This window comes from Perca fluviatilis, chromosome 7, assembly GCF_010015445.1.
Source record: "Perca fluviatilis chromosome 7, GENO_Pfluv_1.0, whole genome shotgun sequence".
NCBI classification, from domain to species: Eukaryota; Metazoa; Chordata; class Actinopteri; order Perciformes; family Percidae; genus Perca; species Perca fluviatilis.
In genome coordinates, this window is record NC_053118.1 from 22,096,571 (window position 1) to 22,124,494 (window position 27,924).

At 41.4% G+C, this 27,924-nt stretch overlaps 5 protein-coding genes across 10 annotated transcripts; 4 read left to right on the forward strand and 1 right to left on the reverse strand.

Moving 5' to 3' along the window:
- Nucleotides 1–1,998: 1,998 nt before the first annotated feature.
- On the reverse strand, nt 1,999–11,097 carry trim46a (tripartite motif containing 46a). Of its 3 annotated transcripts, XM_039805512.1 has the most exons (12): nt 10,741–11,097; nt 9,594–9,852; nt 8,769–8,919; nt 7,723–7,921; nt 7,491–7,637; nt 7,320–7,415; nt 6,562–6,815; nt 6,338–6,459; nt 5,905–6,234; nt 4,778–5,007; nt 4,580–4,647; nt 1,999–3,925 (listed from the first exon to the last, which is right to left on the reverse strand). In XM_039805512.1, exons 1-12 carry the CDS (start codon nt 10,987–10,989, stop codon nt 3,478–3,480), a joined length of 2,553 nt encoding a protein of 850 aa, XP_039661446.1. In that variant the 5' UTR covers nt 10,990–11,097; the 3' UTR covers nt 1,999–3,477. The 3 variants fall into 3 exon arrangements, with proteins under 3 accessions (XP_039661446.1, XP_039661449.1, XP_039661448.1); XM_039805515.1 differs by lacking the exons at nt 1,999–3,925; nt 4,580–4,647 and adding an exon at nt 5,431–5,516 and having other exon boundaries at nt 4,872–5,007; XM_039805514.1 differs by lacking the exons at nt 1,999–3,925; nt 4,580–4,647; nt 4,778–5,007 and adding exons at nt 5,016–5,173; nt 5,431–5,516.
- A 275-nt stretch (nt 11,098–11,372) lies between these two features.
- On the forward strand, nt 11,373–13,565 carry LOC120562069 (transmembrane protein 107-like). Of its 2 annotated transcripts, none has more exons than XM_039805517.1 (5): nt 11,373–11,827; nt 11,946–12,013; nt 12,112–12,212; nt 12,666–12,762; nt 13,115–13,565. In XM_039805517.1, exons 1-5 carry the CDS (start codon nt 11,741–11,743, stop codon nt 13,182–13,184), a joined length of 423 nt encoding a protein of 140 aa, XP_039661451.1. In that variant the 5' UTR covers nt 11,373–11,740; the 3' UTR covers nt 13,185–13,565. The 2 variants fall into 2 exon arrangements, with proteins under 2 accessions (XP_039661451.1, XP_039661450.1); XM_039805516.1 differs by lacking the exon at nt 12,666–12,762 and adding an exon at nt 12,838–12,934.
- A 380-nt stretch (nt 13,566–13,945) lies between these two features.
- On the forward strand, nt 13,946–16,492 carry krtcap2 (keratinocyte associated protein 2). 2 transcript variants are annotated; one of them, XM_039805518.1, is made up of 5 exons: nt 13,946–14,238; nt 15,005–15,162; nt 15,416–15,479; nt 15,784–15,850; nt 15,965–16,492. In XM_039805518.1, exons 1-5 carry the CDS (start codon nt 14,235–14,237, stop codon nt 16,083–16,085), a joined length of 414 nt encoding a protein of 137 aa, XP_039661452.1. In that variant the 5' UTR covers nt 13,946–14,234; the 3' UTR covers nt 16,086–16,492. The 2 variants fall into 2 exon arrangements, with proteins under 2 accessions (XP_039661452.1, XP_039661453.1); XM_039805519.1 differs by having other exon boundaries at nt 13,955–14,238; nt 15,008–15,162.
- A 1,056-nt stretch (nt 16,493–17,548) lies between these two features.
- Nucleotides 17,549–18,990, forward strand: s100a10b (S100 calcium binding protein A10b). Its single transcript, XM_039805520.1, has 3 exons — nt 17,549–17,649; nt 18,464–18,618; nt 18,723–18,990. Exons 2-3 carry the CDS (start codon nt 18,481–18,483, stop codon nt 18,882–18,884), a joined length of 300 nt encoding a protein of 99 aa, XP_039661454.1. The 5' UTR covers nt 17,549–17,649; nt 18,464–18,480; the 3' UTR covers nt 18,885–18,990.
- A 6,143-nt stretch (nt 18,991–25,133) lies between these two features.
- On the forward strand, nt 25,134–27,867 carry s100w (S100 calcium binding protein W). Of its 2 annotated transcripts, none has more exons than XM_039804670.1 (3): nt 25,134–25,313; nt 27,143–27,291; nt 27,434–27,867. In XM_039804670.1, exons 2-3 carry the CDS (start codon nt 27,151–27,153, stop codon nt 27,620–27,622), a joined length of 330 nt encoding a protein of 109 aa, XP_039660604.1. In that variant the 5' UTR covers nt 25,134–25,313; nt 27,143–27,150; the 3' UTR covers nt 27,623–27,867. The 2 variants fall into 2 exon arrangements, with proteins under 2 accessions (XP_039660604.1, XP_039660603.1); XM_039804669.1 differs by lacking the exon at nt 25,134–25,313 and adding an exon at nt 26,675–26,775.
- Nucleotides 27,868–27,924: the final 57 nt, after the last annotated feature.

The following is a 27,924-nucleotide window of genomic DNA, read 5'->3' on the forward strand; positions in this document are numbered from 1 at the left end:
AACTTTCCAATCCATCGTTTTATGAGAGCATAACCTATTTGTACTACTTGTAGACGTTTGGTATCATTTCGGGCATTATTAGTGGGGTAACTTACAAGATACAAACGTGGGTCCATTAGCCCCTGCGCTAAGCTATTCAGCTGATAACGCTACTCTAGCTAACTCTCCCAATGTTAGACCCAGGTGAAAAAAGCTTCTGGGGGGGTGTTTGGCTCGAGGTCATGATGCAAAGGACCCTAGGGTGAATTACTCTGAACCATCACTTTAAGAGGCTAAAAGCACGTTTAAAACTTGCCCTGTTTCAGCCTCCTGGGTGCTAACTGTAGCAGGAGGCTAGCACGGTGTAGGCAGAACCGATTCTTTTCGTTTTTCTCGCTACTGACAGCACTTTACAAACAACAGAGCTACGTGTTGAAATCGACCGGAATTCTCCTTTAACTTTTGTGGGGAGGAGTTCTGTCGGGTAAACAAGTGTAAACTAAACTGAGCTGTAGCTTAGAAATAAAGCAACCACCAGAGCCCCAAGTATGTGGAATTAGGACCAGAGATAACACCTTAGTAAAATGCTTTTTTGTTGTTAAAGTTTGTGTTGATAGTAATAGTGGGGACCAATGTGGCGTTAATGTAGTTTGTTCTGTAGGAGGTTCCTCTCTCTGTATTCTGTCACTGTTTGTATGTGTGGTGAAAATGCATTAGCTAGTAGTAGCTAATTATAATATAAAGTGTAATTCATATGCGACACTCCAGAACTTTGATGGATTCTGTCAAGGAACTGAACTGAAAATGAGCTACCTGTATCCTGTGTACACTATAATTAAAGTTGATTTATATGCATTGTGAGTAACAAATACATAGGTTGAATTGGGGAGGGAAAGAAAGAGGAACAAGGTAAGGGAGATACATATTCTTCCAGGTGTAACAGAATATATAGCACAAAGATTGACTTAAGAGGAACCAAATAAAAGCTGTAAGCTCTTAATTTATATCTGACCTGCCATCACAGATTTGTGACCAGACAAGTCCATGTTGACACATCCTGCACCTGTTGATGCTGACTAACCTTTTTCACAGAAGACACAGGAAATCAACAAAGTACAAACAATGTCGCCCCCTAATGGTACATTATTATTATTGCATACTCCAGCAGCAGACAATTCGTACTTACAGAGAGCTCCAACATTGGGTTTGATTGCAACAGCTCCCTGTTGATGTCAAAAGACAAAGACAAATGCACAACCATTCTGGTGTTACGCAATATCTAAACTCCTTTACCTTTGACACTATTTGTCACTGTCTGGGTGATAACATCCTTCTTAAAACAATGTTCTACTACTACCAGTCCAACTGGCTCACATACTGAACCGCCCCCTCTCGTCTTCTGCTCACATAATACAGCTGTTGTGCTCTTAGCCTGCCTCTTTCTGTTGCTGTCTTTCTGTATATGGTATTGTAAGGTGTGTCTTGGCTCTGTACAAAATAAGTGGATTATATTTAAACCCTGTGGCACAAACAATCCACTTTACCTGTTCATGCAGCTCTGGCACACTCAAGTGATTAAGGGCACACTTGCCCTTACATGCAGGCGTGCCCCACGCACTCAGAGAGAGTGTTTCCATGACATTTAAACAAGGAGAGTCTGTTTTCATTAATCCTTTCTAGAACACTGCTGTTTACCATCAATTAAAATGTGACAACTTTGTAGCTGACTGTTGCATTTGACCAAAACATGTTTCTCATTTTAGCTGTAGGGTGGGAAAATGACCGGTGATGATGAAAATAAAAGCCAAGAGAGTCCTCTGTGAATCAAGTTAAAAGCCTGTCAGACATACAAAACAGGAAGACATGCACTAATGAAAAGGTTTCTGACTTAATTATTATTAATATCATGTGAAGCAAGTTATGAGTGATATTCAGAAAGAGGGGATAGCTCTTCTTTTCAACAGCAGGGGAAATACAACACAGCATTTACTGGTTATTATTTCACAGAGTGACTCCATGTTACAGTTATCAGTCATTTATTTTCTCATGACATGATAGAAACATTCTGCCATCCAAGGCGAAATCTAAATGAAGAGATTCTGATGCTACAGTCTAAAGTCATTCAAGTGCTGTGCTGTAACACAAGTAGTCTAGACACGTCAACAAAGACAGGAGACACACACACACACACACACACACACACACACACACACACACACACACACACACACACACACACACACACACACAGAAGCAGAGAGCATTACAGTCACAGCCAGAGTTCACATACACATACATACCAGAAAATCATATTATATATCAAAATACAGTCGGAGACAGATTTGAAAATATTACAATATCTCTTGCACTGAAATGATACAAGACTGGGCTCTTACATTCCCCAAATATAACACTGAATCAGCTTAGTCAATAAGTAAATGGCTACTGTCAGTTGCAGTAGCAAAAACAAAATCTATTTAAAAAAAAGTCAACAAGAGCTCATAAAATAGACCTCTTCTCATTAGCCTATTTCATCCATCCACTTCCTTTAACATCACATCTCATCATTAATATCACTCAAACACCACACTTTAAAACTGGACAAGTAGGCCATCTGCATTTCTGCATCTCCATGTATTCACATGTTATGAAGTCAGCATTATTCTGCAGAAGCTTTTTTCACTTTAATATCTTTTCTGAAAACATTGAGGCAACCGTGAGCGTGTTTACCCAGCCGAAATGCCACACAAGTCCTTTTTGAAATGCAAAACAGCAACTATATAAAATACCACCTTGGACTGTTTAGACACCAAGACACGTCATCCTGATGTGAGCCAGCAGAACTTAGGAATTCAACAACTGGAGAACATTCACATTCTCTAAATCTAAATTATATACACATCGTTAACACTTGTTGAGGCTACATAAAAAAAAAATTAAGATACAGTATAAAATTAGACATACAGTACATACTGAGGTGCTTTACGCAGTGACAGTTATCTGCATATATGTAATTTATTAATCCTAGTCACACTTGCATGCAACTTTTGTTGTCCAGTCATTCTGGGACAGTTTAAGACAAGTGTAAAAGGAGGGCAGATTTTTACTTACATTGCAAACAGATTTTATCTGTTATAAAGGTGTTTTACTCAGAATTCTGCATAGTCTAAAATTACTTCAGCCATCTTTATATGAGTATTGCAAAATTAAAAAGATAAAAAAGCAACAACAACAAAAATAGCCAAAAGAGAGATTTAATATTCAGGCCAAGTGCAAATGCAAAGGAACATCAGATATTTATATTCGGCTCTCAACAATCATATTGAGAGGAAAAATGTAACGCAGCAGTGACAGTTCAATCAAGTATCAAAGTTTCATAGGATCAAGGCAATTCATTATCAACTCACATTTAATATAAACCACCTTTAACTCTACAGACAGGATAAAAACTTTGATTGCTGAGTGAACTGTGCCCTTGAACTCCTGTCTCACCACAATTTATTTGCTGAGATTTGTTGCACATGTTTGGATAGTTACCCTCCGTGGCGGCGGCTCCTCGATGTTTCGATTGGCTATGAGGTCCTGCAGCTGCAGGGCCCCTCCGCCGATGAAGCAGAAGGCCGGACACACTGGAGCTGAACAGTCCATGTGTCCCTCCCACAGGATCCGCAACGAGTGGGCATCATAAAAGGTGACACGTCCTTTGTCACAGTCCAGACACACTCCCAGTCGGGGTGGCAGAGGAGCTGTATGAGGGTGAGGCAGGTTGCTATGGTTGCTACCGTGGGAGTGCACTCCCCCATGGCTATGGCTGTCCCCCTGGCTCTGAGTGTGACCATGTCCTTGAGGAAGCAGGATCTTGCCCATGCCCATTGTGAGGAAGCAGAAGGGAGGAGAGTCCTGGCCGTCCTCTGCCCCACTGTCATGGCCACTGTCTGGGTCGCAGCTGGGGGGAGGCAGAGGGAAGGAGATGATTAGGCTGTACAAAAGAAAAACTAAGCAAAAACCAAAAAAAGTTCCTTCCTTAGGCTATTTTGCAGTGGCACCGTGGCTCCACTTGGCGCTTAGCACCGCCCAAGACGTAGAAGATTGGTTTAAAGAAATGCCAATAAACCAGAGCACAATTTCTCCCATCCCGGAATGCTGTGTGGACTCGCCAGACCCTCCTCCACAGCGCTGTGAAAGAGGGTCTGGCACACCTAACCACAGCTTTGTTGGAACCCTCTGCTGGAGCTCTTAAAGTACTACATACTATGATATTGTATATTTGCAGTGTTCTTATGCAAATTTAGTGTGTGAAGACTATGATTATGACATTACAGATCATGTAGTCATGAGACACTCAAAACAATCTAATATTTTAGATGAACAATGGATCAAATGACTACATGTAAAGTGAGAAGGTTTGTTCCAAGTGATGAACCCACATTTGTCAATGAATGTACTTACATCATCAAGAGCTCTTTCAATCAGTGGCAAGAGGTCAATCCCATACATATCAGCATTTGTGGTTCAGTGCATTATACTTGTCATAAGAAACAAAAATTGGTCTTATGTTATCATTTATTAGTCTATATTTAAGAGAGTGAGATTTAGTTACCGAGGGCTGGCCATGTCCTGAGGGAGATGAAACCACTCTTGTAGCTTAGCCTCCTGCCCTACTCCCACCTGCAAGACAGAGAATCAGAAAGACAGAAATCTTTGGTCACATCCATTTTGAGTCAGCATGTAAAGTAAAGCTGATTCCCTATAATGCATTGTAATACTAAACCAACTGACCAACAAGCATCCCTCTCACCTTTACCAGGTAGGAGCCAGGCTCCACAGAGCATGCCCAGTAGTGTCTGCCTTGAGTGACTGACAAGTCGGCCACCAGCAGGTCAGAAGTTAAGTGGCAGGAAGTGAGTGTGCGATTGGCGGCCTGCAGGAGGGAGAGGCCTGGCACACTGCGGGCGTAGGTTTGACCTCTACCCAATGCCAGCCTGTCAGCGTGCAACCCCCATCGTGAGTCCAAGGAGAAACTCAACACTGAGAGGATGGGAAAAGGAGGCATACAAGGAAGGAAAGGAGGGGTGAAGAGGGAGATAGATGGCAAGGAAGGTAACAGAAAGGAGCCAGGAGGGAGGAGGGGTTAGATCCTGAAGCTGGGACAGTCAGGCTACAGCAAGTCTGAACGCATTATGGAATAAAAGAGCTAAAGAAGAGTGGGAGGAGAACACATAACAAGAGCCAGATCACGAGAAAATGTGTGTTCAAGAGGAAAAGTAGGATGTAGTGGCTTTAGCAGGAGGAGGAAAGGTGAGAAACAGAGTAAAGATAACAATCACTCTATCTACATATTGTTTCCACTGATCCGGTTTTGTGAAGGAATGACTATGTAGAATATCAGCAAAAGTGAACAATGGACAATAAAGGACCAATACATCATTTTTTTTAAAGTGCAGTACAGACCTGTCGCAAGAAAGACACAAGTGGAAAGAGTCTGACTGGGATGAAACTGGAATGTGGAATAAAAAAAGGAAGTTTTGGTGCAGAAGCTAAATTAAAAAATAAAGTGGGAATAGGAAATGAAGGGATGAGAGAAAAAAAATCAATATTAGTCAATCAATTGAAGAAATGACACCAATACTGGAAAAATATCCAACTTGAACACTGTATGTGCCAACAGTTTTTTCTTTGTTACCAATGCTACCAACTTGTTTTCTGAATTTTGATACAAAAAAATTACAATCTCGAGGCATATTACTTTTTCTCAAAGCTATTTACAGTACATATGTTTGTTATGAATCCAGTCAAGCTGCATTGGAAACAAGGAATTGCCTCATTTGTTTATAGACGAATGGAAAGATGTTTGTTTCTTTGTAGTGAATAAAATGTAAAAATAAAGAAATTGATCATGTAAAATAATAGATGTCCATATCTCACCAGGTGCTGGTGGAGTGTGGAGGTAAACGTCTTCACTGTACTCTCCAAACCCGGCCTTGTTGCAGCCTCTCACCCTGAGCACGTACACACTGTCTATCTGCAGTCGATCAATCACAGCATTGGTCCCTCTCACTTCATCCAGACGCAGCCATGCTGTTGAAGCATTAGGGGATCTGGTGCCGCCCCATGTGGCTGCAGCCCCTCCTGCTCGTCGCTGGTATTCGACAGAGAAGTGCCAAGCTGGGGCAGAGTCCTGAGGGAGGCGCCAGCATAAAAACAGCTCATCATAAGCAAGTGTCTTCTGAGTGTCAATGACTGGAGCCAGTGGGGCTATAGAGGAGACAAAGCAACAGATGCAGGTTACATTCATTTACCGTAATAAAGTATAATTTCACTTTTACATGGTTCATATCACAGAAACATAGGAGCCTACCACGTATGAACTCCAAGCTGTGGATTAGCTTAACCTCTTTGGATGCGTCTAGGTGAAAGTGTCTGAAAGAGGGATCGGCAGAGGGAGAGAAACACTGGAGGTTTTCTATCGCCTTCACCAGCCTGAAGAGAGAGATTCACAGAAAAAAAATAGATGTCAGAAAGCAAAATCTAATTTTATAATTCCTCCTAAGTTTAAGATTCAGCTGACTAAGTGTATGTTACCTGCTGTGAGTGACTCTGGCAGCCTGTACGAAGCAGGGTGGATCGGTCTCCTTGAGCAGCTCCTGTGTGTAGGCCATCAGGCCCGCATGCTCCAGCAGGCCTTGTCTCTCTGAGATCTGGGCAGACAGGGCATCCTCCCTCCTTCTGCGGGATCCCTCCAGAGCCAGAGCCAAAGCCCCCTGACGCTCCGCTACAGCTGCTCCCAGCTCTCGGATACAGTGGGTCAGCTGATGCAGAGCCACTGTGCTGTTCGCCTGGCAAGAGACAGAGTGGGGAGAAAGTGTTGCTGCTGAGTAAACAAACAATGACAGATTAGGAATGACAAATACAGAGACATGTCTTAGCTATTGCCAACACGTAAGTGTGTCATTGCTCTAGAGCCCCAGGCCTCTAGAGGGCCCACTAATTCAACATGTCCCTTTTGTTGCAGCTGTAGTTAAAGTAAAGTGGCAGGATAGGCTGGGGAACGATTCCTATTGTTCTGAAGTACAATAACAACCACTAAACTACAGTGTGTTGTTGGTCAGTTCCCAATTCCAAGACAAAATACTGCTTTCAGCCTGTTATACAAAAGAAAATGAATGATTGTTGTGTAGACCAAAGCAGAGTGTTTATATCTCGATAGAAGAATCCCTGCAAGTAGCCACGTGGGATGGTCATCCCAACGGAATATTGTAGCAGAGCCTCTAACAAATACTGTACAAAGTTACAGTGTAAGGTGACACATACTTTGACAAAGCAGAGAAAGGATAGTTCACCTCCATCTGTTTGTTGGCAGCTTCCAGTTGAGTGATTTGAATCTGTATTGTCTCCTGGTTGGCCAGGATAAAGTTGACTTCCTTGTTAACCTTGTCCTGTAAGACCAAAACAAACGTTGACATTTCAAGGTCGCTAACATCCAGATCCTAACACAGTGGAAACAGACTCACCTTAAGGGCCTGGTAGGCCTGTGCTATAGGCAACACTTTGTGTCCATGGTGGACACGACGGAGCTTACAAAGTGGGCACAGTAACCTCTGGCAGTTACGGCAGTACCACTGCAGTCTCTCCTGCTCATGCTCTGTGCATGTTAGGACCTGAAGCTCAAAAGAGGATTACGGCACAATGACAATAGAAGAGAAGCTACTGTACACAATGCACGAAACACAAAACTAGACTAACCTTTGGCCGAAAGTTGTTGGTAGGTAGAATGTGTTCGTGCTGAGCTCGAGGGGTTCCCCAGGGGTGGTAGAGTTTGAAACACTCGTTGCAGAAGTTGGACTTGCAGTCAGCGCAGCCCTTAGTGGCCTCCAGAGACTGAGGAGGCTTACAGAAACCACACATGATGGCTACACTGCCCAGACTTACTGTATGCCTGTACCTAAAGGGCACACAGGGGTACAGGGAGATAAGGGCAGGGCTAAAGCAATTCTGCAGCAGAAAAATAGAAAGCAAGAAAGATTGAGTCCTTAAAAGTCAACAAAGGGAAGATTGAGCACATGTAAGTTTGCCCTGCTTTCTTTTTAGTAGTTAGGACTATTTTACAGCCTGGCCTGGATACATCACCAGCAGCTGCCTTGTTAATGCATCCTGCGCAGTAAAACATGCACCGTCACACTTTCCTGACCAACACAACCACTGTCTGGGGAGGGAGCAGCTGCACTCATCAAACTGCTGCGTGTGAAACTGGGAAACCGCAAATCCCCATAACTCTCTCTCCCCATCTCTGAACGCTTTTTATCAAAGCTGCTCCTCTCACTTTGATCTTCACTATTTGAACTGATAAGAGAAGAGGATGATTAACATTGAAGGAGGATGAGAAGTACTTCCTCAACATAACTTTGGGTAAATTGAACCATTTTGCCACAGTTGTTGTCGTACAGTACACTGCAGTTTTTGAGCTGTCCCTGCAATCTGCTCTTATGGTTAGCCTTAAATCAGGAGTAAAAGAAAGATTCATTATTGAAACTCCTTCCAGCGAATGATTTCCTGTCTCATTTATAAAGCAGTATTGACTAAGCCCTTCATTCGCTGCCTTTCTTCATTGCCTTCACTGGTAAAAAAAAAAAAGTTCTTCTAAATCCATGATTGCTTTTTTATGATTTCTGTTAATTAGTTAAACGAAATAACACACCACAAGTCATGTTTGTGCCTGCAGCATCAGCTCTGACTACACCTGACTGTACCTGCTACAGTATAAACTGTATCTATAGTGTTTGTACATATACCTCTCCACAATACGTTCCAGTGTGAGGTTGCGGAGGCAGTCTGTCAGGCCTTTCTCTCCGAGCTCCACATCCCGCTGACAGGAAGAACACGGGAACAACATGGGGGGAAGGGCTGTGTCCTTCCGCCTCCGCCCTGGGTATGTCCCGCACACTGGGAAAAGGACGCAGGTGTAGAGGAGGGAAGATGAAGGAGAAAGAGACATGGATAGAGATAGAGAGATAGAAGAGAAAAAAGAAGAGCTCTAAGTAGTCCCTCACACTATATATATATATATATATATATATATATATATATATATATATATATATATATATATATATACATACACACAGTGATAATTAAAAGGTATGTTCGCTATGGAGGAAACACTATTAGCTAACACATACACCTGCTCGACAGATGCTTATTGCCTTTTCTGACTCCTTGACTCTCTCTGCCTCTGTGGCCTTTGCTCTACATGCACTTAAATAAGTCATGAGATAAATGCATAAAGCCCTGGATGCACAGCAGGACACTGATGTGTCAGCTACATCACCTATGAAACTCAGATGCTGACAGGACATTGCCGTCATTTCAGGCCATCATCTTTGCATTTTCAAACCATGATGTCACTCTAAGTTAATGCTGAGATCATTCAGTTTCATTTTCAAAGCGTATTGCCAGGCCACTTAAAATACTCATCAGCTGCACCAACACACACACACACACACACACACACACACACACACACACACACACACACACACACACACACACACACACACACACACACACACACACACACACACACACACACACACATAATCTCCACATCCTTTCTCCACCTGTTCTGAGAACCCGTTCCAGGCGGTCAGGGGTCCTGGGTGTAGGTTTTCGTGCCTGTCGTGGGGAGCGAGTGTTGGGTGTGGAGGCCGGTGAGTTGGGCTCTGGAGGGAGGTCTGGAGGAGGATAACCTCTTTGTACCAACAACTCAGCAGCACACAGCAGACACACACTGTGCTGGCATGGCAGAAGGATGGGCTGCTTCACCATCTCATCACACACCGGGCAACGCAGCTCTTGTTCCATACTCTTCATGTTGGACTGGAGAGGAGAGTTTCAACAAAGAGAACTGAGTATGGAGTCAGATTCAATAAAGGCTGAGTCACTAGTAAATAAAGAATCCACTGCTCTTTACATTCTGCACCTCCTGTGACCTGGAATTTTTTTTTTTTATATGAGATGTGTAGGAGTCAAGAGTGAGCTGCAGCAGACACTGGTTATGTAGGCTGATGTTGGATGTACAGAGCACAGGTAGGGCAAATGAGGAGGAAAAAATACCTTTCCCTAACTTCAGGTGTTAGCCTAGTAATGTGAATGAAGTCTGCTAGCTTCATCTTCCCTTTGAACACTTCAGGTGTAGAATTAGCTACGCTCTGGATACCATGGTTTGGTAACCAAGTATGACACTTGTCCAAGCAAAAATGTTCCAATCAATAAAATAAATATATAGCTCTCGGTTTTAAAGTGTTACTGGTTGTGGAGGCTTTATTCCGGTGTTACAGCTACTAAAGCTAATCGCAGCATCCCGTTTCTATGACAACGCGCATCAGCTCTACCTTCTCGGATGCGGCCTGTAGCTAAGCATTTAAAGCTAGCCAACATATTTTTGTTGATTATAATCACCAAACATTCACTGCTTTATCTGCTACAACGTTTGCGTATGTTATTTGTGGCCTTGCTTTTATGTTTCCACCCAGAGTGCTAGAGCGTTACCCCAAAAGCAAACCTATCTTTGATGCCAAAATAATGCTCTAACGGAAGAAATGCCTCACATTTTATCAGCACAGACGGTTCGGGAAGAAATATTGTTGTGTTAAATTGTGTTATCATACATGAAGGTGGAGGACAAAAGATGATAATGATGTCTCTTTTAAAATACGCACACGTGGTTGAAATAAATAGCGTAATAAAAATGAACGTCATACTTACACTGATGCGAACCAACGCGTCCATGATAGAGGTAAAGGTTTGTAACTCCGCTTCTGCCATGCCTCCACGATGCCAGCGTCCATGCGAGTCTATTCTTGGGGCAGTCGTACCGAGGGGAAGGCGACCCTGGGCCTTGACTGGTGAACAGTTTTGCTGTAGGTGATTTTCTGTGCTCGGTGTGTGCTGTTGCGCACACTCTGATTCTGTGCTGTTTGTCTCAAAGCAGCGAGTCGACTCGGTGTAGATCATAGGATGGGAGGGGGGATTTGGAAAGGACTGGTAGGCTATTCCCGCATTGCCTAGGAATGATTAACGTGTTAGATGAGGTCTTGGAAGTATTTTGTTACAGCAATAGCCTATAACTATTTTATTTAAATGCATATTTCACCATAATCCTTTTTTTTTTTTAATAAGACTAAAATATTTTTCAAACGTATCGCTCCAGTTTCCTTCCGACAGCCTAGCTAGATAAACCGCAGCTCAGTTTGTCAAAATAAACCCCCTGGTTGGTAATTTCGGAGATTAATGCCTCCTAACATGTCACCAAATTGTTTATGGCCCAGTTTTCATCGTACCGTTAGATGGCAGTGTTTTGTAAGAAAACACGAACAGTCCTCTCTCAATTGTTGTCCGCGTCCGGATCCTTTGGATATTGGTCGTTGGTGAAACCGGACTGTAATTAAGAATGCACTGACTGATGTCGGTTGTTGTAGCAACCGCCTCACAGCGTGGGCATTTTACATTTTATCTGTAGTTGGTTGTGTTGGTAGTAATAGAAGCTAATTGAAATATTAGTTGTAACGATATGTTCGCATTTTTCTGCGTTTAACGTCGCGCAGTGTTTTTGTTCACCTTGGATATAAGTTGTGTTAGCCTCACGGTCAGACTGCAGCGAAGTGCTTACATTAGTTGAGCAAAACACGCTAACCTCAATTCTTAAATTGCAGTAACGTTGCATTTTAGTATACTCGTTGTCTGATTAAGTAATTAGTTACTCAGCATGTCGGCTGTCAGCAGCCTCGTCCCTGCACGGTTCTTGACTATCACAGCTCACCTTGTCATCGTCATCACAATATTTTGGTCGAGGGTAAGAAACTAACCTATCGTGATACGTTAAGAAAAAACGGTTCGTTTTAAGATCGTTTTTTTTATAACAACTTATGCAGTTTTTCCACAATAAGCTGTTTCAAATGTTTGTTTTACAGGAAAACAACGTAAAGGCTTGCTTGCCTTTGGATTTCACGCAAGCGCAGTATGACGATGAAGACAGGAAGTAAGAAACATTTGACAAACGCACACTTACGCAAAGTAATAGCCTAAATAACTTGACACACAGGTATATACACACTCTAATATGTCTCTCTGTCTCAGGTTGGTGGTGGCATTGGCAGTCACCCTGGGTCTGTTTGCTATAGAATTGGCTGGGTTCTTCTCAGGAGTGTCCATGTTCAACTGCAGCCAAGGTCTCCTGTGTATCCTTTACGTTGATACTGTGGGTCCCTCATTAATGATGACGAATATATGAAGATGATATAATTGATATATGTTCAATTCCAAACTGGGACCTTTGATGCTGGTTATATCCTTCTCTCTCCCTCTTTATTTCCTGTCTGACTTCACTTCCAACTGTACAACAAAGCCAACTGAGATGTTGATATGGGGCTCTTGTGCAGAAAAAAATATCAGACATGAGATGAGAGCAGCGAGTGCAATTACTTCTGCCTCCTGGACAAAGAATGGGAGATGGGAATTCTTTTTTAGAATTGATGACAGCCTCGACACAAGCCAGGAAATTGGTGTCAAATGAAATCTCTCTATACATATAAAGTGTAAAAAGAGATAAATGATTTTAAAAGTCATTCTAGTCATCCGTTACAATTCCATGACTCCAAACTCCTGTGTATTCGCCTCTTTGCCTACTATAGCAACAGGAGTCCATGCCAGTGCCTCAGTTGCTCTGCTTTTCTTTCTATTTGAGCAGTGGGAGTGTGACATCTACTGGTGGATCCTTGCCATTTGCAGGTTAGTTTATATATACTTAATATTGTTTTAATTTTTCCAAAAGTGTTTTTTTTCCCTGACGGATATTACACCCAGCACTGGCTGTCCACTGCAGCGCATCTGTATCCTTGTCTTTCTTTGTGTTTGAGAAGTGGGAATGCTGGACATATTGGGTTATTTTTGCCGCCTGCAGGTTGGTGTGTGTTTGTCTGAGTATGTTGATGTGCATGCATGTATTAGTTTTCAGAGACCAAAGTGAGAGTCTCTATAAACAATGAAGTATCACTATGTATAAAGTATGAATACATGTGTGTCACTGTCCTCCATGGTTCTCCCTACATTTCTATCTCTGTCTGTCTGTCTCTGCCTCCAGTGTGCTACCTGCTTTTGTGGAGATTCTTCTGTTTATAGCTGTTTTTGGACTGAAGAAGAAGCCATTGTGAAAGACTAAATGCTACAAATTAGTGTGGACGTGGACATCTTTCTCACTGTATCAACAAATACTGTCGCTACAGAAGGTCTGTGATTCAATAATAATGTGCAGAGGAATGAACTAGAAACCTTGTTTAACTGTGCACACACTGCACCAACAAACAAAAGGATATACAAGCTGCTCTCTGTCCGTATTGTTTTAAAAAAATATATATATTTTTATACATTTTTAATGAAATAGATTAAGAAAAGGCAGTCACTTGCTAGTGCTAATTTGTCAGTAAATGTCGATGTGGTTTTCTATTCTCAGTTTATTTGTCATTTCCATGCAAAGTCTTAGAATGCTATTGTAATCCAATATACATTTTGAACAAATTCTTTCTTAAACTGGTGATGGTTGTCTTCTTTTTGCTCGGAACCCCTGAAGTCTTGTTTTTGCCTCCTAGGCACTTCTTTTTCACAGTGCGTAACGTGTACAAATAATGCCTCCCCCATTCAGATTAGCAGACCCGTACCACAACCAAGGTCTTAATCCAATGTAAAAGAAAAAAAAAAGGGTTACAAAATTGTACAGTGTAAGGGTAAAATAAAGTAGGTAAAACCCGTGAAGATGTAACATTAGATTTAAGAATGATTTAACTGTTATAAACTGACACAAAATCAGCAGAAAACATAGATGATGAAGCATAGCAATGGTAATACACTATTGTACAATGGTTTAATATACAGTTCAGATTTGTCATGAAACAAAAGTCTTTCATCAATTAATTTGTACTTATATAAATTAATGTATGTAGAACTGAAACATGAGACACATGTATCATGACTTATGACCCTGCGGTTTATTCGGCAAAAAAATGTCAATCTAACCAGCACAAAGGTATTAGCATGACAACAAAGTCCTCTCTTCCTCCCATTGACATATTCAAGACTCCGCCCACTGGTCCTACCTGTCATTTGGACCGGGTGGTAAGGTTTTTAGTTCCTAGAGCCTGGACATTAAGTTGCCAAGTTAAACCTAATTCCTCTCTGTTTCATTACGAGGACTCTAATATCGAATCATGGGTATGTATTGCACGATTAATTTATCATTCTTGTAAACTCACCAAGCGCGTTTGTATTTGCATAACGTTAGGCGTTGTAATAAATTAGCGCCTAGTTCTATGGACAAGCTAGCTAGCTAACGCTAACGTTTAGAAGTAGCTAGATGACTGATGGCAGTCCAGCAGCAATGTTTTACTATAACGTTATGCACTACTCTAAAAAAAACAAGGACATTCATTGTATTACACTGAGTATGTTTAGAGTTACATTAGTCGGATAAGTATTCTGCTAACGCCGGTTCTTTAGCTTAAAGCTAACAGCAAGTGGACGGAAACGTTTATGAACGAACACTGACGTGGCGTTAGATTATAACGAGTTAGGTCGCCAATCTAATTCAAGTGAGAGCTGGTATTTTAACGGGTCTTTTGAAGTTTAATGATTATGCTAGCAGCAGAGTCTTTACAGCAGCTGCTCTCTTGAAATATCTTATCAGAGGTCTTATTGTTAGCTGAAACGAACTATGTTAACTGTTAATGTTATACTTCCGTAGTCCTGTTTTTGTCCCAAAAAAGTGTGTTGAAATTAAATGTTTTTATTTATAATGCGGTCAAGCAGAGGAAAACGGTTTAGTTGAAGTGACTTGTTCCCCAAACTGTTGCACCATACTATTACATCAATGTCAAGGCTAGCATTACAATTTTTTTTTTTTTTTTATGAGATGCCTGGTCTTTGTGAAGGACTTTGCATCTGTGTTTGAATTCTACAATAAAACACTTTCTTTGCCTAGCAGCGGTGAACACGGGCACCTCTCTAGTGCTGTCCAGTCTGCTGTCAGTGCTGGTGTTTGCTGGGATGCAGATGTTCAGTAAGCAGCTGGGATCCACTGAGTGGCTTACCATCCTGGGAGGTTTCCTGGGCTCAGTCCTCTTCATCTGCTCCCTCACTGTATCCCTTTGAACTGCTTCAATCCTTGTTGCTAATCATTATACTACAAGATTCTTTAGTAACTAATGTTTTGTTTAAAATAGCTTTTTGTTCATGACCATCCCACGCAGTTGTCTTTTGTGTACAAATTCTCCAACAAAATGGTGCATCCCATTTTCTGCCTTACCTGACTTCTCTGATTACCCTAGTTTCCTGTGTGCATGTAAATGTACAGATGCCACCATGGAGTGTTCCACCTTAACTTTGTTTACAGGCATTTAATAATCTAGAAAATCTGATTTTCGGGAAGGGATTCCAAGCCAAGATATTCCCAGAGAGTAAGTAGTGACAGCAGTGAAATCAAACTCATCTTTTATGCTTACATGATGTTTAGCCTAATATTTCTCCTATGATTTGCAGAGTCGAGCGTCTGCTCAGCTTACACTGAAACATGAACCTTGATTATTAAAGCATATCCAAACAGCACCAGGCCAGCCGCTCCTAATAGGAGTTAATTTTTTTAAATACACAGTTTGTCAGTGATTGAATCAGTGGTTTAACATACCATCTCAGAAACAGGGTGCTTAATATATCATTCAGACTCTGTCCCTCACTTGTATTATTAAATCTCTCAACTTCCAGTTCTGCTGTGCCTGTGTCTGGCACTGTTTGCCTCTGGTCTGGTACACCGTGTCTGTGTCACCACATGGTACGTGACCATACCTTTGCAGATCACAAATACCTACTTTAACTTTATAAAACACATTAAAAGTAGTCCCTAAATGCATTTTATTCTATTGCTTTTTCTTTCTTTCTATTCCAGCCTGATATTCTCCCTTTTCGCCCTGTACTACATCAACAAAGTATCTGCCGCTCTCTACCAAGCAGCTGTTCCCGCAGTAACACCAGCCAAGGCTGCCAGCAAAGGCAAAAGGAAGAACTGATGAATCTGTTGGATCCCACTTGTATCCAGTGAATCAGTTATTGCTACCCAGGTGCTGATGGCCAGTGCAACACAGCAGTTGCATATTTTGACATTTGTGTCTTGAATCCATAACCCCCTGCAGGCTTTTTAAAGATTATTTGGAAAGTGACTGTTAGTTCAATGGCTACAAGTTTAAAACCATCATAAACACATAGTTTTTTTTACAATGATCTCAAATTCAATCAAGGCCATAAAAAAAGCTGTCAACATTCCATTGATAACCTTTTCCTCAGCACTGTTTTTTACAGTGATTGCAAAGAGATTCAACCCTCCCATCACTTTATCTGTGTATTCATCAGCACATCAAGTTGATTTTTTGTTTTTGTTTAATTCATTTTGTAATTAAACTCTGTAAAAGACTTTGAATGTGTTCTTCTTGTGTCAAAACAGTTTTTTCAGTGTGCAGTCTAGTTAAGGTACGTGTGGTGCTATCCTCAAACTGAGCTGAAATACCATTTAGGAGAAGGCAGGGGAGGGATAGACACCATAGCTTGTTTGTCTTTTGTCTTTCACCTATTGTGCTCAAAATGCCCCCGATGAAGTAACTAAATCATTGCTGCTTCATGGTCCTTAGAAGTAGACTGGTTGTGGACTGCCCCAGGTGTGTGAATGTGTGCAGGGACGGGACTTGATGACAGGGACAATGTTAACAAATCCAACGATGTGAACATGAAGTTGCGTGTAGTTGACGTCACTGTTTGCTTCAAAGAGGGGTGAGTAATTACTGGTTATACTCATTTTGTCAAGGTGCATCTTTGGGGTGGTAAATAGTACTAGTTTGCCATCGATTTTCATGTCAAGAAAGGTATCATTTTTTTTATAGATTTTTATATTTGCTCTATTTTGTTTTTATATCAGAAGAAGCCACCAGAGCCTAAAAGAACATTATGTTACCAAAGATATTGACCCTTGGCCCAGACTCAGCATGTCCCAGCATCATATACTGTAAGAAGATGTGTGTGTGTGTGTGTGTGTGTGTGTGTGTGTGTGTGTGTGTGTGTGTGTGTGTGTGTGTGTGTGTGTGTGTGTGTGTGTGTGTGTGTGTGTCATTCGACCAATTTGCGTAATTTTGCTGTGCCATTGCCATTTTGATTAGGATTAACATTAGAAGAACTTTAAATAACAGATTTTCTTTGGCAGATTTTCCATGACTTTCAGATGTGAAAGTTGGACCTGGACATTTCTGTCTAAAGATGACATCATAATAAAACTAAAGGGAAAAATAAATCTTCAGCTTTAAAAGAAAGTGTCACATTTAAAACTCATGGATTAATCTCTGTATCTCTTCTCTTGCGGAAGAGTCTTGTGGGAAACCATGGGCAGGGAAAGTGTTTGCTCATGGTTTTTATTTTTTAACGGTATTTCTCTCTCTCTCTCTCTGCCTCTGCCTCTGTCTCTATATCCCTCACTCTCCCTCCCACCATACTGGGCGTTGCCAAGCGCACTATAAATTCTTGAATAAGCTTCCAGTGAGCTTCTCACTCTTCACTGAATCTCAAACTTGTCTGCCTTTTTTTGTCCAGGTAAGTTCGTTTTCATTACCTTAACTACTTCTCTGCTTTAACTGTTGTCTCGCGTTTTTCTAAGTTGCATGATTTTAGACAGAAAAACTGATAAACTATTATGAAGATTATTTATCTCGGTTGCTGTATGTCGTTTGAGGCTACATGCAGCTTACTTAGTCAGTCAACATATTCTTCTTGGGCGGGCTTGGGCGTTGTTGGCGCATTACGCACAACGTTCCTCTTCTGACAAGTAGCGGCTGGTCCTCCGTCTGTCTTTCCCTTAAGTTATTTCACTCTTCTTTGTCTTTAATGCCTGTGTAGGCCTATGCCGTTTTTTGGGACTCAACCGGGGAAATGGTAAAATGGAAGAGAGAGAGAGAGAGTGGGAGGCTTGAGATACGGATATTAGTTTATGTGCCAGAAAACGATGTCTAATAGCCAAAGAATTTCCTTTTAGTGCCAGCAGGACCAACACCCACATCCTCACTGAACAATATGTTAGTTTTAAGTGAAGTTGCCTCAGTGATGGGAGAAGATCTTTTGTTTAAGTAAAAGTAGCAATACCTAGACATACAGTACTAGTCCTGCATTTAAAAAAAAAAAAAGGTGGTAAAGGTGGGGCTTTAGGGGGAAAACGCTTTGTTGCAGCTGTATCCATTTTATATATTGTTTGGTAGTGGAAACTATAACAGAACATGTCTTTTATCTTATCTGTAGGTTAAATAGTATTCTGCACAGTACTGAGCTGAACGTAGCTGTAAGATGAGTGTAGAGAAAAAGAAAGTATATATCCCAAACGATTTTTGCCCAGACTTGTCTTTCCTCCTTTCAGCATCCACTTCTGCAGCCATGACTGAGTTGGAGAATTGCATGGAGTCCCTGATTAAGATATTTCACCGCTATGCCGATGAAGACGGCGATGCAACGACCTTAACCAAGAAAGAACTGAAAAAACTAATGGAGACGGAATTACCCACCTTCCTGAAAGTAAGAATCTTCGTCTTTCTCTAGTGACGTCTCTCCTCACTGTGATCAATGTGCATAACTTATTGCTCTTACTTTAACTTTGCACTCTAAACTTGCTCTTTCAGACCCAGAAGAACCCCAAAACTGTGGACTGCATATTGAAAGATTTGGACCAGAACAAAGATGATAAGTTGGACTTTGAAGAGTTTCTTCCCCTTGTCGTCGGCCTCTCGATGGCCTGTGAGAAGTGTTACATGCTCCATAATCAGAAGAAGGGCAAGAAGTGATGGGCAAATATGAGGGAGAGTAATTACGTTCAGTTTTTTAGTAGTAAAATAATTTTGTTGCACAAATGTGTGTCAGACTTACAAGTAAAAACTACCTTTAACAAGAGTTCACCTTCTGTTTGTCTTATTGTCTTTTAGTATGTTGGGTACAAAATACCCCCCCCGCCCTCATATCATGAGGAAGCTTTCTTGTGGTTGCATATCTTTTTATACACTAATGTGTTTCATGTACACATGGGACTATTATCGTCAAGAAGAATTCTGCCAATGCCAAAAAATACCTCAGAGAAAATTGATTTCCATCTGTAATACATAAATACTCCTTCAATGTTCAATTGACGCAGCAGTTTTTATGCTGTATGTAATAGATTCAATATGGAAAATGTGCTGGTATCAGATGTTGCTTGGTTGCAGTATCACATGCCTGTATGTCATGAGTTCATGAGTTAGTTATGCCAAAACAAGCATGCCTTTTTTTCCAAGATTTGGTGACGGTGTTATTTCTCTCTTGGCCCTCCTCTAGTTTAGATGCCAAATCGTTCATTCCCCCTGTGTTTCCAACTTACATGCACATCTTCTGTTATCTCACACACATCTTTTTATTCAAAGTATATCATCCTTGAAGAAGGGACTTAACACCACTTGCACCAACCAATACAGAATTCCACAGGAAGCACAATGAAGTAACTTAAAAGAAGGTTAAAGTACAGCCAAAGGACACTGTACACTCCAGAGCATTAGTTCCAATAATAATCAGTAAGTACATTTTTTATAAGGACCATAGGCCAACTATGAGTAGGAGGATAAGACAGCAAGTACCTCTGTGTTTTTAATCTTCAAGGAAAGAATATTCCACAGCCTGTGGGCAATGATTACAAAAGCCCTGTGTGCTTTTTCAGCCTGATTCTTAGGATAGTTGGCATTCACCAGCAGAGAGATTTTGCTGTGAAAAGAGGACACACAAACTCTAAAATACACAGCACAGGGGGAAGGAGCATATCTTTAATGCTTTAAAAAGTATTCAAAAATATTTTAAAGTCAGTTCTGAATCCAGAGGGTGGTCACTGCAGGTGTTTGAGAAATGAAAAACTTTTCCTCAGCATATATAGGAAATGCACAGGTGTTACTAATAACATTAACGGTGGCTCTGTTGTATTGAAGTGTCCCAATAAGCCGTGAAGGTGTGACAAGAGGAGTGGAAGAGTGTGGAATTCGAAGCCGCTAAATGGAATTTATCAATCATTAGTTTTATTGTATACATGCTTTTCCAGCTGTGACAAGTCAAAATATAAGTTAATCAAACATGCAGTCCATTATAACTTTCGGACATACAGTAGGCTACTATGTTTATGTTATCTGCAAAAAAACTTAAAGAATGCAGAAACTGAATCAATAACAAAGGAATGAATGCAAGATAATAGAATAGGAGCCCTGAGGCCTGTAGCTACTACGAATCAAGATCAACTTGTCCTGGATCTCTTTCAGTTATCCGGCTTCACCAAACCTAACAACCGCGGTCCCGCATAACCTGTACTACGACGCTGGTTATCAACTAGTTCAGTCAACTCAGGGTTTCCTGATCCAGCAACACGCGCGTTCACATAAAAGAGGCGGTGTTTGCGCACCACGACCAATCGCAAACATCTACCAGAGCAGCATATTTTAAACAAGAAGAGCTAACTATAATTCTACATAAATATGAAGAACACAGACACGGTTTTACAGGCATAACGCAATACAGTCGCTGCTTCCTAAAACAGGAAGGAAAGCTGGCAAAAAAAAAAAAATAGCCGACGCTGTAGATGTTTATATCACAACGCTTATTAATATCACTTCCTCATCAGTCAGGACCAAGATCTGACCATAAAGTACGCTTGTGCTTTCCGCAAACTGTCGTTGCTTTAGCCTATAATTTCAGTTGCAACCCTGGCAGTGGGAAGCGGCCGGTGAACAAATAAAAATATAAAAACATAATTCGCCCGATGTATATTGGCGACACCGCGACTAAAACGAACACAGAAGCCGATATGTAATTCCCTCCCATTAAAAATATATAGGCTATATTTCATACAAATACCAATCAGTGAATGTTAACAGGGTTGTCAATCTCTAAATGTTTTAACTTTTATGACGCCACCCTCTCTATCTCTTCTCTCTGTGCGGGGCTGTTCGCCTGATATTCTAAGAACGGTGACGCCGTTATCAATCGCAGTATGATTGATTAGTAGGCGGTGTGTTTTACACTTCGATCTCTGATCTCCAACTTAACCTGCTCCCGACCAGGTTAGGTGTTCAGCATGAGTTACCACGGCGATTGAACCTGATAACAACTAATCCACCTTCGTAGTACAGAAAATCCTGGGTTGAGCCGGAAGTTAGCTCGTTAACGCCAAATCCTGCTTCGTAGTACAGGCCTCTGAAGTTACCTCGTTAACGCCAAATGCTTCGTAGTACAGGCCTCTGGAGCACAACAACGGTTAGCTGGTGAGGAAATTATATTGCCAGTGACATAAGAGCATTGCCTATTTGACAAAGAAGAGGCAAACCATTGAGGGCAATCCCAGTTACAGGCTATCTCACTGCTCACTGCTGAAGCCTGAACAGAAAACCATGTCAAATGTTGTCATCTAAATAACAACATATGGGATGTCAATGTAAACATTATGGTTTTGACCAGAGGCCTGTACTACGAAGCAGGATTTGACGTTAACGAGCTAACTTCAGGCTCAACCCAGGATTTTCTGTACTAAGAAGGTGGATTAGTTGTTATCGGGTTCAATCGCCGTGGTAACTCATGCTGAACACCTAACCTGGTTGGGAGCAGGTTAAGTTGGAGATTAGAGATCAACCAGTGTAAAAGCACCGCCTACTGACCAATCAATAGATTGATAACGGCGTCACCGTTCTTAAAGAAGATCAGGCGGAGCTCGGTGCAGAGAGAGAGAGAGAGAGAGAGAGAGATAGAGAGGGGAGGGGTGCGCTCATAAAAGTCTAAAACATTTAGAGGCCCCCGTTAACATTCCCTGATGGACATTTTTATAAAATATATATATTTTAATGGGAGGGAATTAAATCGGCTAACGGGCCTATTGCATGATGTATATATTGAATTATTTTTTATATTTTTCCATCGACGCTTTCCCACTGCCAGGGTTGCAACTGAAATAATAGGCTAAAGCAACGGCAGTTTATGGAAAGCACAAGTGTAATTATGGCCAGATCTTGGTCCTGACTGATATGGGGAAAGTGATATTGATAAGAGTAATTTACGCATCTACAGCGTGATCGGCAATTTATTTATTTTTTGCCAGCTTTCCTTCCTGTTTTAGGAAGCAGTGACTGTATTGCGTTTTCCCTGTAAAACCGAGTCTGTGTTCTTCATATTTATGTAGAATTATAATTTGCTCTTCTTATATATAACATGCGGCTCTGGTAGATGTTTGCGATTGGTCGTGGTGCGCAAACACCGCCTCTTTTATGTGAACGCGCGCGCCGCTGGATTGGGAAACCCTGGGTTGACTGAACTAGTTGATAACCAGCGTCGTAATACAGGTTATGCGGGACCGCGGTTGTTAGGTTTGGTGAAGCCGGATAACTGAAAGAAATCCAGGACATGTTGATCTTGCTTCGTAGTACAGGCCTCAGGGCTTGCAGTTAGTGAACCATGAATAAATGCACAACAATTCAATAAAATTAAGGATCTAGCAATGAGGTTACAGATTTAATTCAATTCAATTTTATTGTCATTGACACAATGTGCAGGCACAAATTTGACGAAATGTAGGATTATAGATGGCAACCAACTGAATACCCTTCCCCTCAACCCATCCTCTCCAAGCGTGTAGAGAACCTACAGTGGCTTTTACTTCAACATAAAAAACGCAAAAGGCCCTCTCTAGAGATAAGATAAACCTTTATTGTCATTACACCTATTGCGACCCATTGTGAGTGCCACAACTGATATATCAACATGACCTAATTTCGCCTGACCTTATCTAAGTACCTCTTTTTTTAATCCTTATATAAAAATGTACATTTTAAAAAAAGTTTGTTTTTGTAATCTTGAGTATGGTACTCTAGCACTCTTTCCAATCCTGGTAATTTATTATAAGCTTTGTTTTTCTTGTTTTTTCAAGTGGTAGTCCAAGTTAGTTGGATGCCACAGTAAGACTTTCAATAAAATACATTGCATATTTTCGGGTTGAGTGATGGTTGCAGCTTAACCAACATGGCTGCCTTCAACAATTACTCCTATAATACACCCATACAAGCAGTGGCGGATCTAGAAAATTTTACATGGGGGGGCAAAGGGGTAGCGAGAGATCTTGGTAGGGTGGCAGGGGAAGACGGTACATGGAAACCTCATACATAAACTGATATGCCCTACTACGCCCCGCAACGCCCTGCTATGCCCTAAACTGCTACGCCCTAAACTGCTACAACTATTATTTCTATTCATAGTTCCATTATCTTTTTTGTTACTATAATTACCATTATTATGAATCATAATTCTCTATATCTGTAGCCATCTGTATCTAACCAGCGACCACCAAGACCCTGGATATGTCTGATGTTTCTGTTGCACCAAATGCTTGCTCTTGGGAGAATTGTTGGGTCATTGTAAGTTAAAGAGTGTGGTCTAGACCTACTCTATCTGTAAAGTGTCTTGAGAAGAGTGAACTGTTGTTGTATATGTAAATATTTACATATCTAACCCTATAACATATACAACAGAATGGAAATAGCCAAAAACTGAAAACACATCATGTCACAGGACATGTTATGTTACTGTACTGCAATTTATATGGAAGGAGAATATAAACCAACCATATGGTCCAGGGGTAACTGCAGCCTCCTCTTCCTCTCTGTCATCTTCATCCTCCTGATCACTCTCTGCCTCTGTCCCTCTCTCTGAACCTGCAGCCTCCTCTTCATCCCTCACTGTCAATTCTTCCTTTCCCTCTTCTCTTTCACTCATTTCTGCATCTCCTTCTGTGGTCTTCTCCTGCTCTGACCTGCCTGGTCTCTCCAGTTTACTGTCTTCTCCTTCTTCATTTCCCTCCTCCTCTTCCTCCTGTGCACTACTCAGGATTTTCTTGGCTGGCAATATCCCCACTTTTAGGCTTCAGCTAATCTCTCCAGCTACTCTGGCCTGCAACAGTCAAGATGTGAAAAGCTTGTTATTCTTGTATTACATTATACTGTATGGCCCTGTAGCTAATAAGTAGCCTAAAAAACATAACATCAGACGAGATTTATTACATGCACACATCAGTTATGTTTAGACTAGCCTTCTTAATCCTGTTGTATTTGTTGTTTTCCCAGTTTGACAGTAAAGGATGTTGCCTGGTTTAATTTGTGCAGCCGTATTGCCGTGATATGTGAGAGGAAGTGGATTTTATAGTAGCCTACTCCTTAACTAATCACACACACATGATCGGTCTCAGCAAGCTCTGTGTAGTGTGTTGTAACGTAACGCCACCGAAACGGCGACCCTCTGTAAACGTTATGAATTCAAACATGCCAGTTTGTAATATTCTGTATTATGCTCTTCTTGTCTTTACTGAAATCAAACTAATCAAACAGCAGAATGCGCTTACAACCCACGAGGGAGCGATTTGACTTTTGGCTAACAGACGCGCTGTTGTTGATACTGACTCGCCTTTAGCAGACATTATAATTATTACAAATTTAACTTTAGATGAAACGTGTGTTTTAACTTCACCTGGGAAAACAGACTTCACTTTGAGAGGCTCGGGGAGGGGCAGCTCAGTCGCTCCAGTCTTTGCCGGGATGCAGGGCCCCCACACCGCAGCAGACTCGCTGTGTGCGTGCCTGAATGTGCGAACGGCGCTCTGCACGTTTGATGCAGGGACGTAGCTAAGTATTTGAGGGGCAGGGGGCTAAGATTACATCTACAATTATTATTTATTATGAATTAATATAAATTAATTGTTTGTTTCAATGTTTTAAGAAGCCTGTGCACATAGTGGCAGTTTGTTTTTACAAGCAAAGTTTTTTGAATGCCAAAGTTAGGGGGGCAGCTGGGGGGGCAAGGCCCTACAGTGGGGGGGCAGCTGCCCCCCCTTGCCCCCCTGTAGATCCGCCCCTGCATACAAGTATTGAACATAGAGATAAAATGAAAAGTGGAGATTTGGTCCTTTAACCAGGAGGTCATGTATTGTCTTTAATTTACCACTAGATGTCACAATACTCTTCCTTAAAAAAACCTAAACATTTACAGTCAAGCAAATTCCTTCCATCACTGTGTGACTCATGACTTTTATGTGAAGAAGTGGTTTTACTTTTTCTGCTGTTGTTTTCTTCACTTGGACAGGTGGTGGCTTACTTTTTTCTTTTCTGGTGGATTATATTGATTATGAAGAGCCACATCAGCATACATCTGTTACATTATATTAAATAATTACGGTAAGTCTTTAACATTTACATCTGGGACTGGATAGTAAAACAAATATTTAGAAGGGAGTTCAAAGCTACTTTTTTGTAGTGCTCATGTTCATGGTGCAGATTGCAGAGGTTCAGAACCTCTCCACCAGTGAAACTGTAACTCATACCCCAGCCAGCAGAGTGTGGAAAGATGTGGAAACTTTTTTGTAATTAACACATGATCCTTCGTCTCTATTTTCTTTTCGTCCCCTGCAAGGAGAATCTGATCGCATTCAATAAGTGAAAGTAATATGGGAAAAGTGAAAAGAGGCTAGCGCTGAATGGGTTGACCTAAAAGGGACTTGGCAGGGGGCAACAGAGGGGAAGAGAGGAAGAAAATGGAGGCTGAGTTACACAACAGTTGAGCAGGATGAATGGGTAGGGACTTGCGTCAGAATCAAACATATTCAAGCAAACAGCCAAGACACTCTTACTGACAGAGACAGACATATCCAGTAGACAATAAGAATATAAATCTAGCCTTATTTATATAAAACATGAGCAAAACTCTAGGGCAAGCAGGATAGACCAGACACTCTGTGCAGACGTGGAGACATATGCTTATAAACATACACACACACACACACACACACACACACACACACACACACACACACACACACACACACACACACACACACATAGCTGTGACTTGACTCACCACTTTGGGCTGGAAAAACCCCACATTTTCTCCAGACGGCTACACTGAGCAGCTCCTCAGTTAAGAGACTCGCCTTAAAATCCAAACCACGTATGATCTGCTATAACTGTTCACTAACACGCACAGCGTCAACAACTAGTTGCTCTATACAACACAAACATAACTATTGTCTATAGTTTATATTTTCTTTTTTGGCACAGTTTTAAGACAGAACTGAGATAGAACTGGTGGAGCTAGTTTGGGTGGAAAAGGGGAACATTTTCACATGTTATTGTGTGTGTGTGTGTGTGTGTATGGGCTTGTTTAACTATATTCGTGGAGCCCAAAATCCGGGAGTCCAGTATACTTGTGGGGTCCCAACAGCTTTGTGGGGCCAAAATGCTGGACCCCACAAGTTTAAAGGGCTGTTTGAGGGTTAAGACTTGGTTGTAGGATTAGGGATAGAATTAGGTTATGGTTAGCGTGAGGGTTAAGGTTAGGCATTTAGTTGTGATGGTTAAGGTTAGGGTAAGGGGCTAGGGAATGCATTATGTCAATGACGGGTCCCCACATAGGTAGTGCCACAAACCTGTGTGTGTGTGTGTGTGTGTGTGTGTGTGTGTGTGTGTGTGTGTGTGTGTGTGTGTGTGTGTGTGTGTGTGTGTGTGTGTGTGTGTGTGTGTGTGTGTGTTGTGGTGCCATTTAATTAAAGGCGCTTTGCTGTCAGTCTGACAACAGTCTCACCTGGGACAGCTTGTGACACAGACGTGTTCTTTCTTCACCCGGGGAACGTGAACACTTAAGGTGAGTCCTGATGAAAAGAAGGATGTCAGGGATGGCAGGGAAGAAAGAAAATAGCAGCAATTAATATGGATGCTGAGCATGAAAGATGCAACGGAAATGCCAAAATTGTTGTATGTCAATGAGCATTGTTATCAACTTTAGGGTAATGTTTTGGCGTCTTTTAGAGTTTTATGCAGTGCTCTGAGCATTTCTCAACCCCCTTATTGTGCTGATTTTTAACCACTGACTTTTACACCATATGTTCATGTCTATAAGCATTAGTCTGACAAGATGTGTCTCTACCTGACAACACTACACAGTCTGCAAAAAAAGTATTTCCTTCTGACTCTGTTAATTACTCACAATCAATATAATTTTTTTTCTCCAGCTACAGCCATGGCTCGTCTGGAACAGGTCATTACAAACATTGTGGATATATTTCTGGAGTATGCTGATGATGATGGCAAGAAACACCAGTTAAACACAGAAGAGTTGAAGAAGGTGTTGGAGAAAGAAATACAAAGTCCTGAGTTAAAAGTAAGAGAATCGAAAAACTCACTTCACATGACGTGCACAGCTATTCATAAAATACAGTAGATTTGATATGCTGCTTGGTATTAACCACTCAGGGTGTGCTTTTGTGCATTCCATTCTGTTAATTAACTGATGTGTTCTCCAGGATAAGATCAATGCAGATGACATCGGGGAAGCCATGGAGCTGCTGGATAAAAACCATGATGGTGAGGTCAACTTCAGAGAGTTTTGTCGGTGTGTGTCTGTCCTGGCCAAATGCTACTACAACAAGAAGACAGGCAAGGGTGTCAAGAGAGGCAAGGGCAAAGAACAAGAAGCTGAAGAAGAAGACTGAAAAAGATGAACTGCAAACGCTATAAATGTTTGTAGCACCAAAATATATAATGACATTTATAACATACCCACAGTCATCCTTGAAAACAGATGCTGCTGGTTTTAGGCAATTTGCACATCCATCATGAAACACAAGCCTGTGAGTTGTGTTTGAAATGTGCATCCAAAAGTTATATTCACTGTGTGATCTGGTTTTCTTTACATTCTATACTTCCTGAAAATGAATAAAACACTAGAAGAAGTTTAGTTTTGTGTGGGCTTCCTGGCAATCACTGCACATGTAGTTGCTAGGTATCTGGTATC

Excerpts from the sequence above, each read along its gene's own strand:
- trim46a (XM_039805512.1), bottom strand. The coding sequence starts at position 10,989 with ATGATCTACACCGAGTCGACTCGCTGCTTTGAGACAAACAGCACAGAA. Across the intron at positions 9,853-10,740 it reads ACGCGTTGGTTCGCATCAGT|TCCAACATGAAGAGTATGGA; the intron begins GTAAGTATGACG and ends TCTCCTCTCCAG. Across the intron at positions 7,922-8,768 it reads CTGGAACGTATTGTGGAGAG|GTACAGGCATACAGTAAGTC; the intron begins GTATATGTACAA and ends TGTGCCCTTTAG.
- LOC120562069 (XM_039805517.1), top strand. The coding sequence starts at position 11,741 with ATGTCGGCTGTCAGCAGCCTCGTCCCTGCACGGTTCTTGACTATCACA. Across the intron at positions 11,828-11,945 it reads TCACAATATTTTGGTCGAGG|GAAAACAACGTAAAGGCTTG; the intron begins GTAAGAAACTAA and ends TTTGTTTTACAG. Across the intron at positions 12,763-13,114 it reads TGGATCCTTGCCATTTGCAG|TGTGCTACCTGCTTTTGTGG; the intron begins GTTAGTTTATAT and ends CTCTGCCTCCAG.
- krtcap2 (XM_039805518.1), top strand. Across the intron at positions 15,163-15,415 it reads TCTTCATCTGCTCCCTCACT|GCATTTAATAATCTAGAAAA; the intron begins GTATCCCTTTGA and ends CTTTGTTTACAG. Across the intron at positions 15,851-15,964 it reads CGTGTCTGTGTCACCACATG|CCTGATATTCTCCCTTTTCG; the intron begins GTACGTGACCAT and ends TTTCTATTCCAG.
- s100a10b (XM_039805520.1), top strand. The coding sequence starts at position 18,481 with ATGACTGAGTTGGAGAATTGCATGGAGTCCCTGATTAAGATATTTCAC. Across the intron at positions 18,619-18,722 it reads AATTACCCACCTTCCTGAAA|ACCCAGAAGAACCCCAAAAC; the intron begins GTAAGAATCTTC and ends TTGCTCTTTCAG.
- s100w (XM_039804670.1), top strand. The coding sequence starts at position 27,151 with ATGGCTCGTCTGGAACAGGTCATTACAAACATTGTGGATATATTTCTG. Across the intron at positions 27,292-27,433 it reads TACAAAGTCCTGAGTTAAAA|GATAAGATCAATGCAGATGA; the intron begins GTAAGAGAATCG and ends TGTGTTCTCCAG.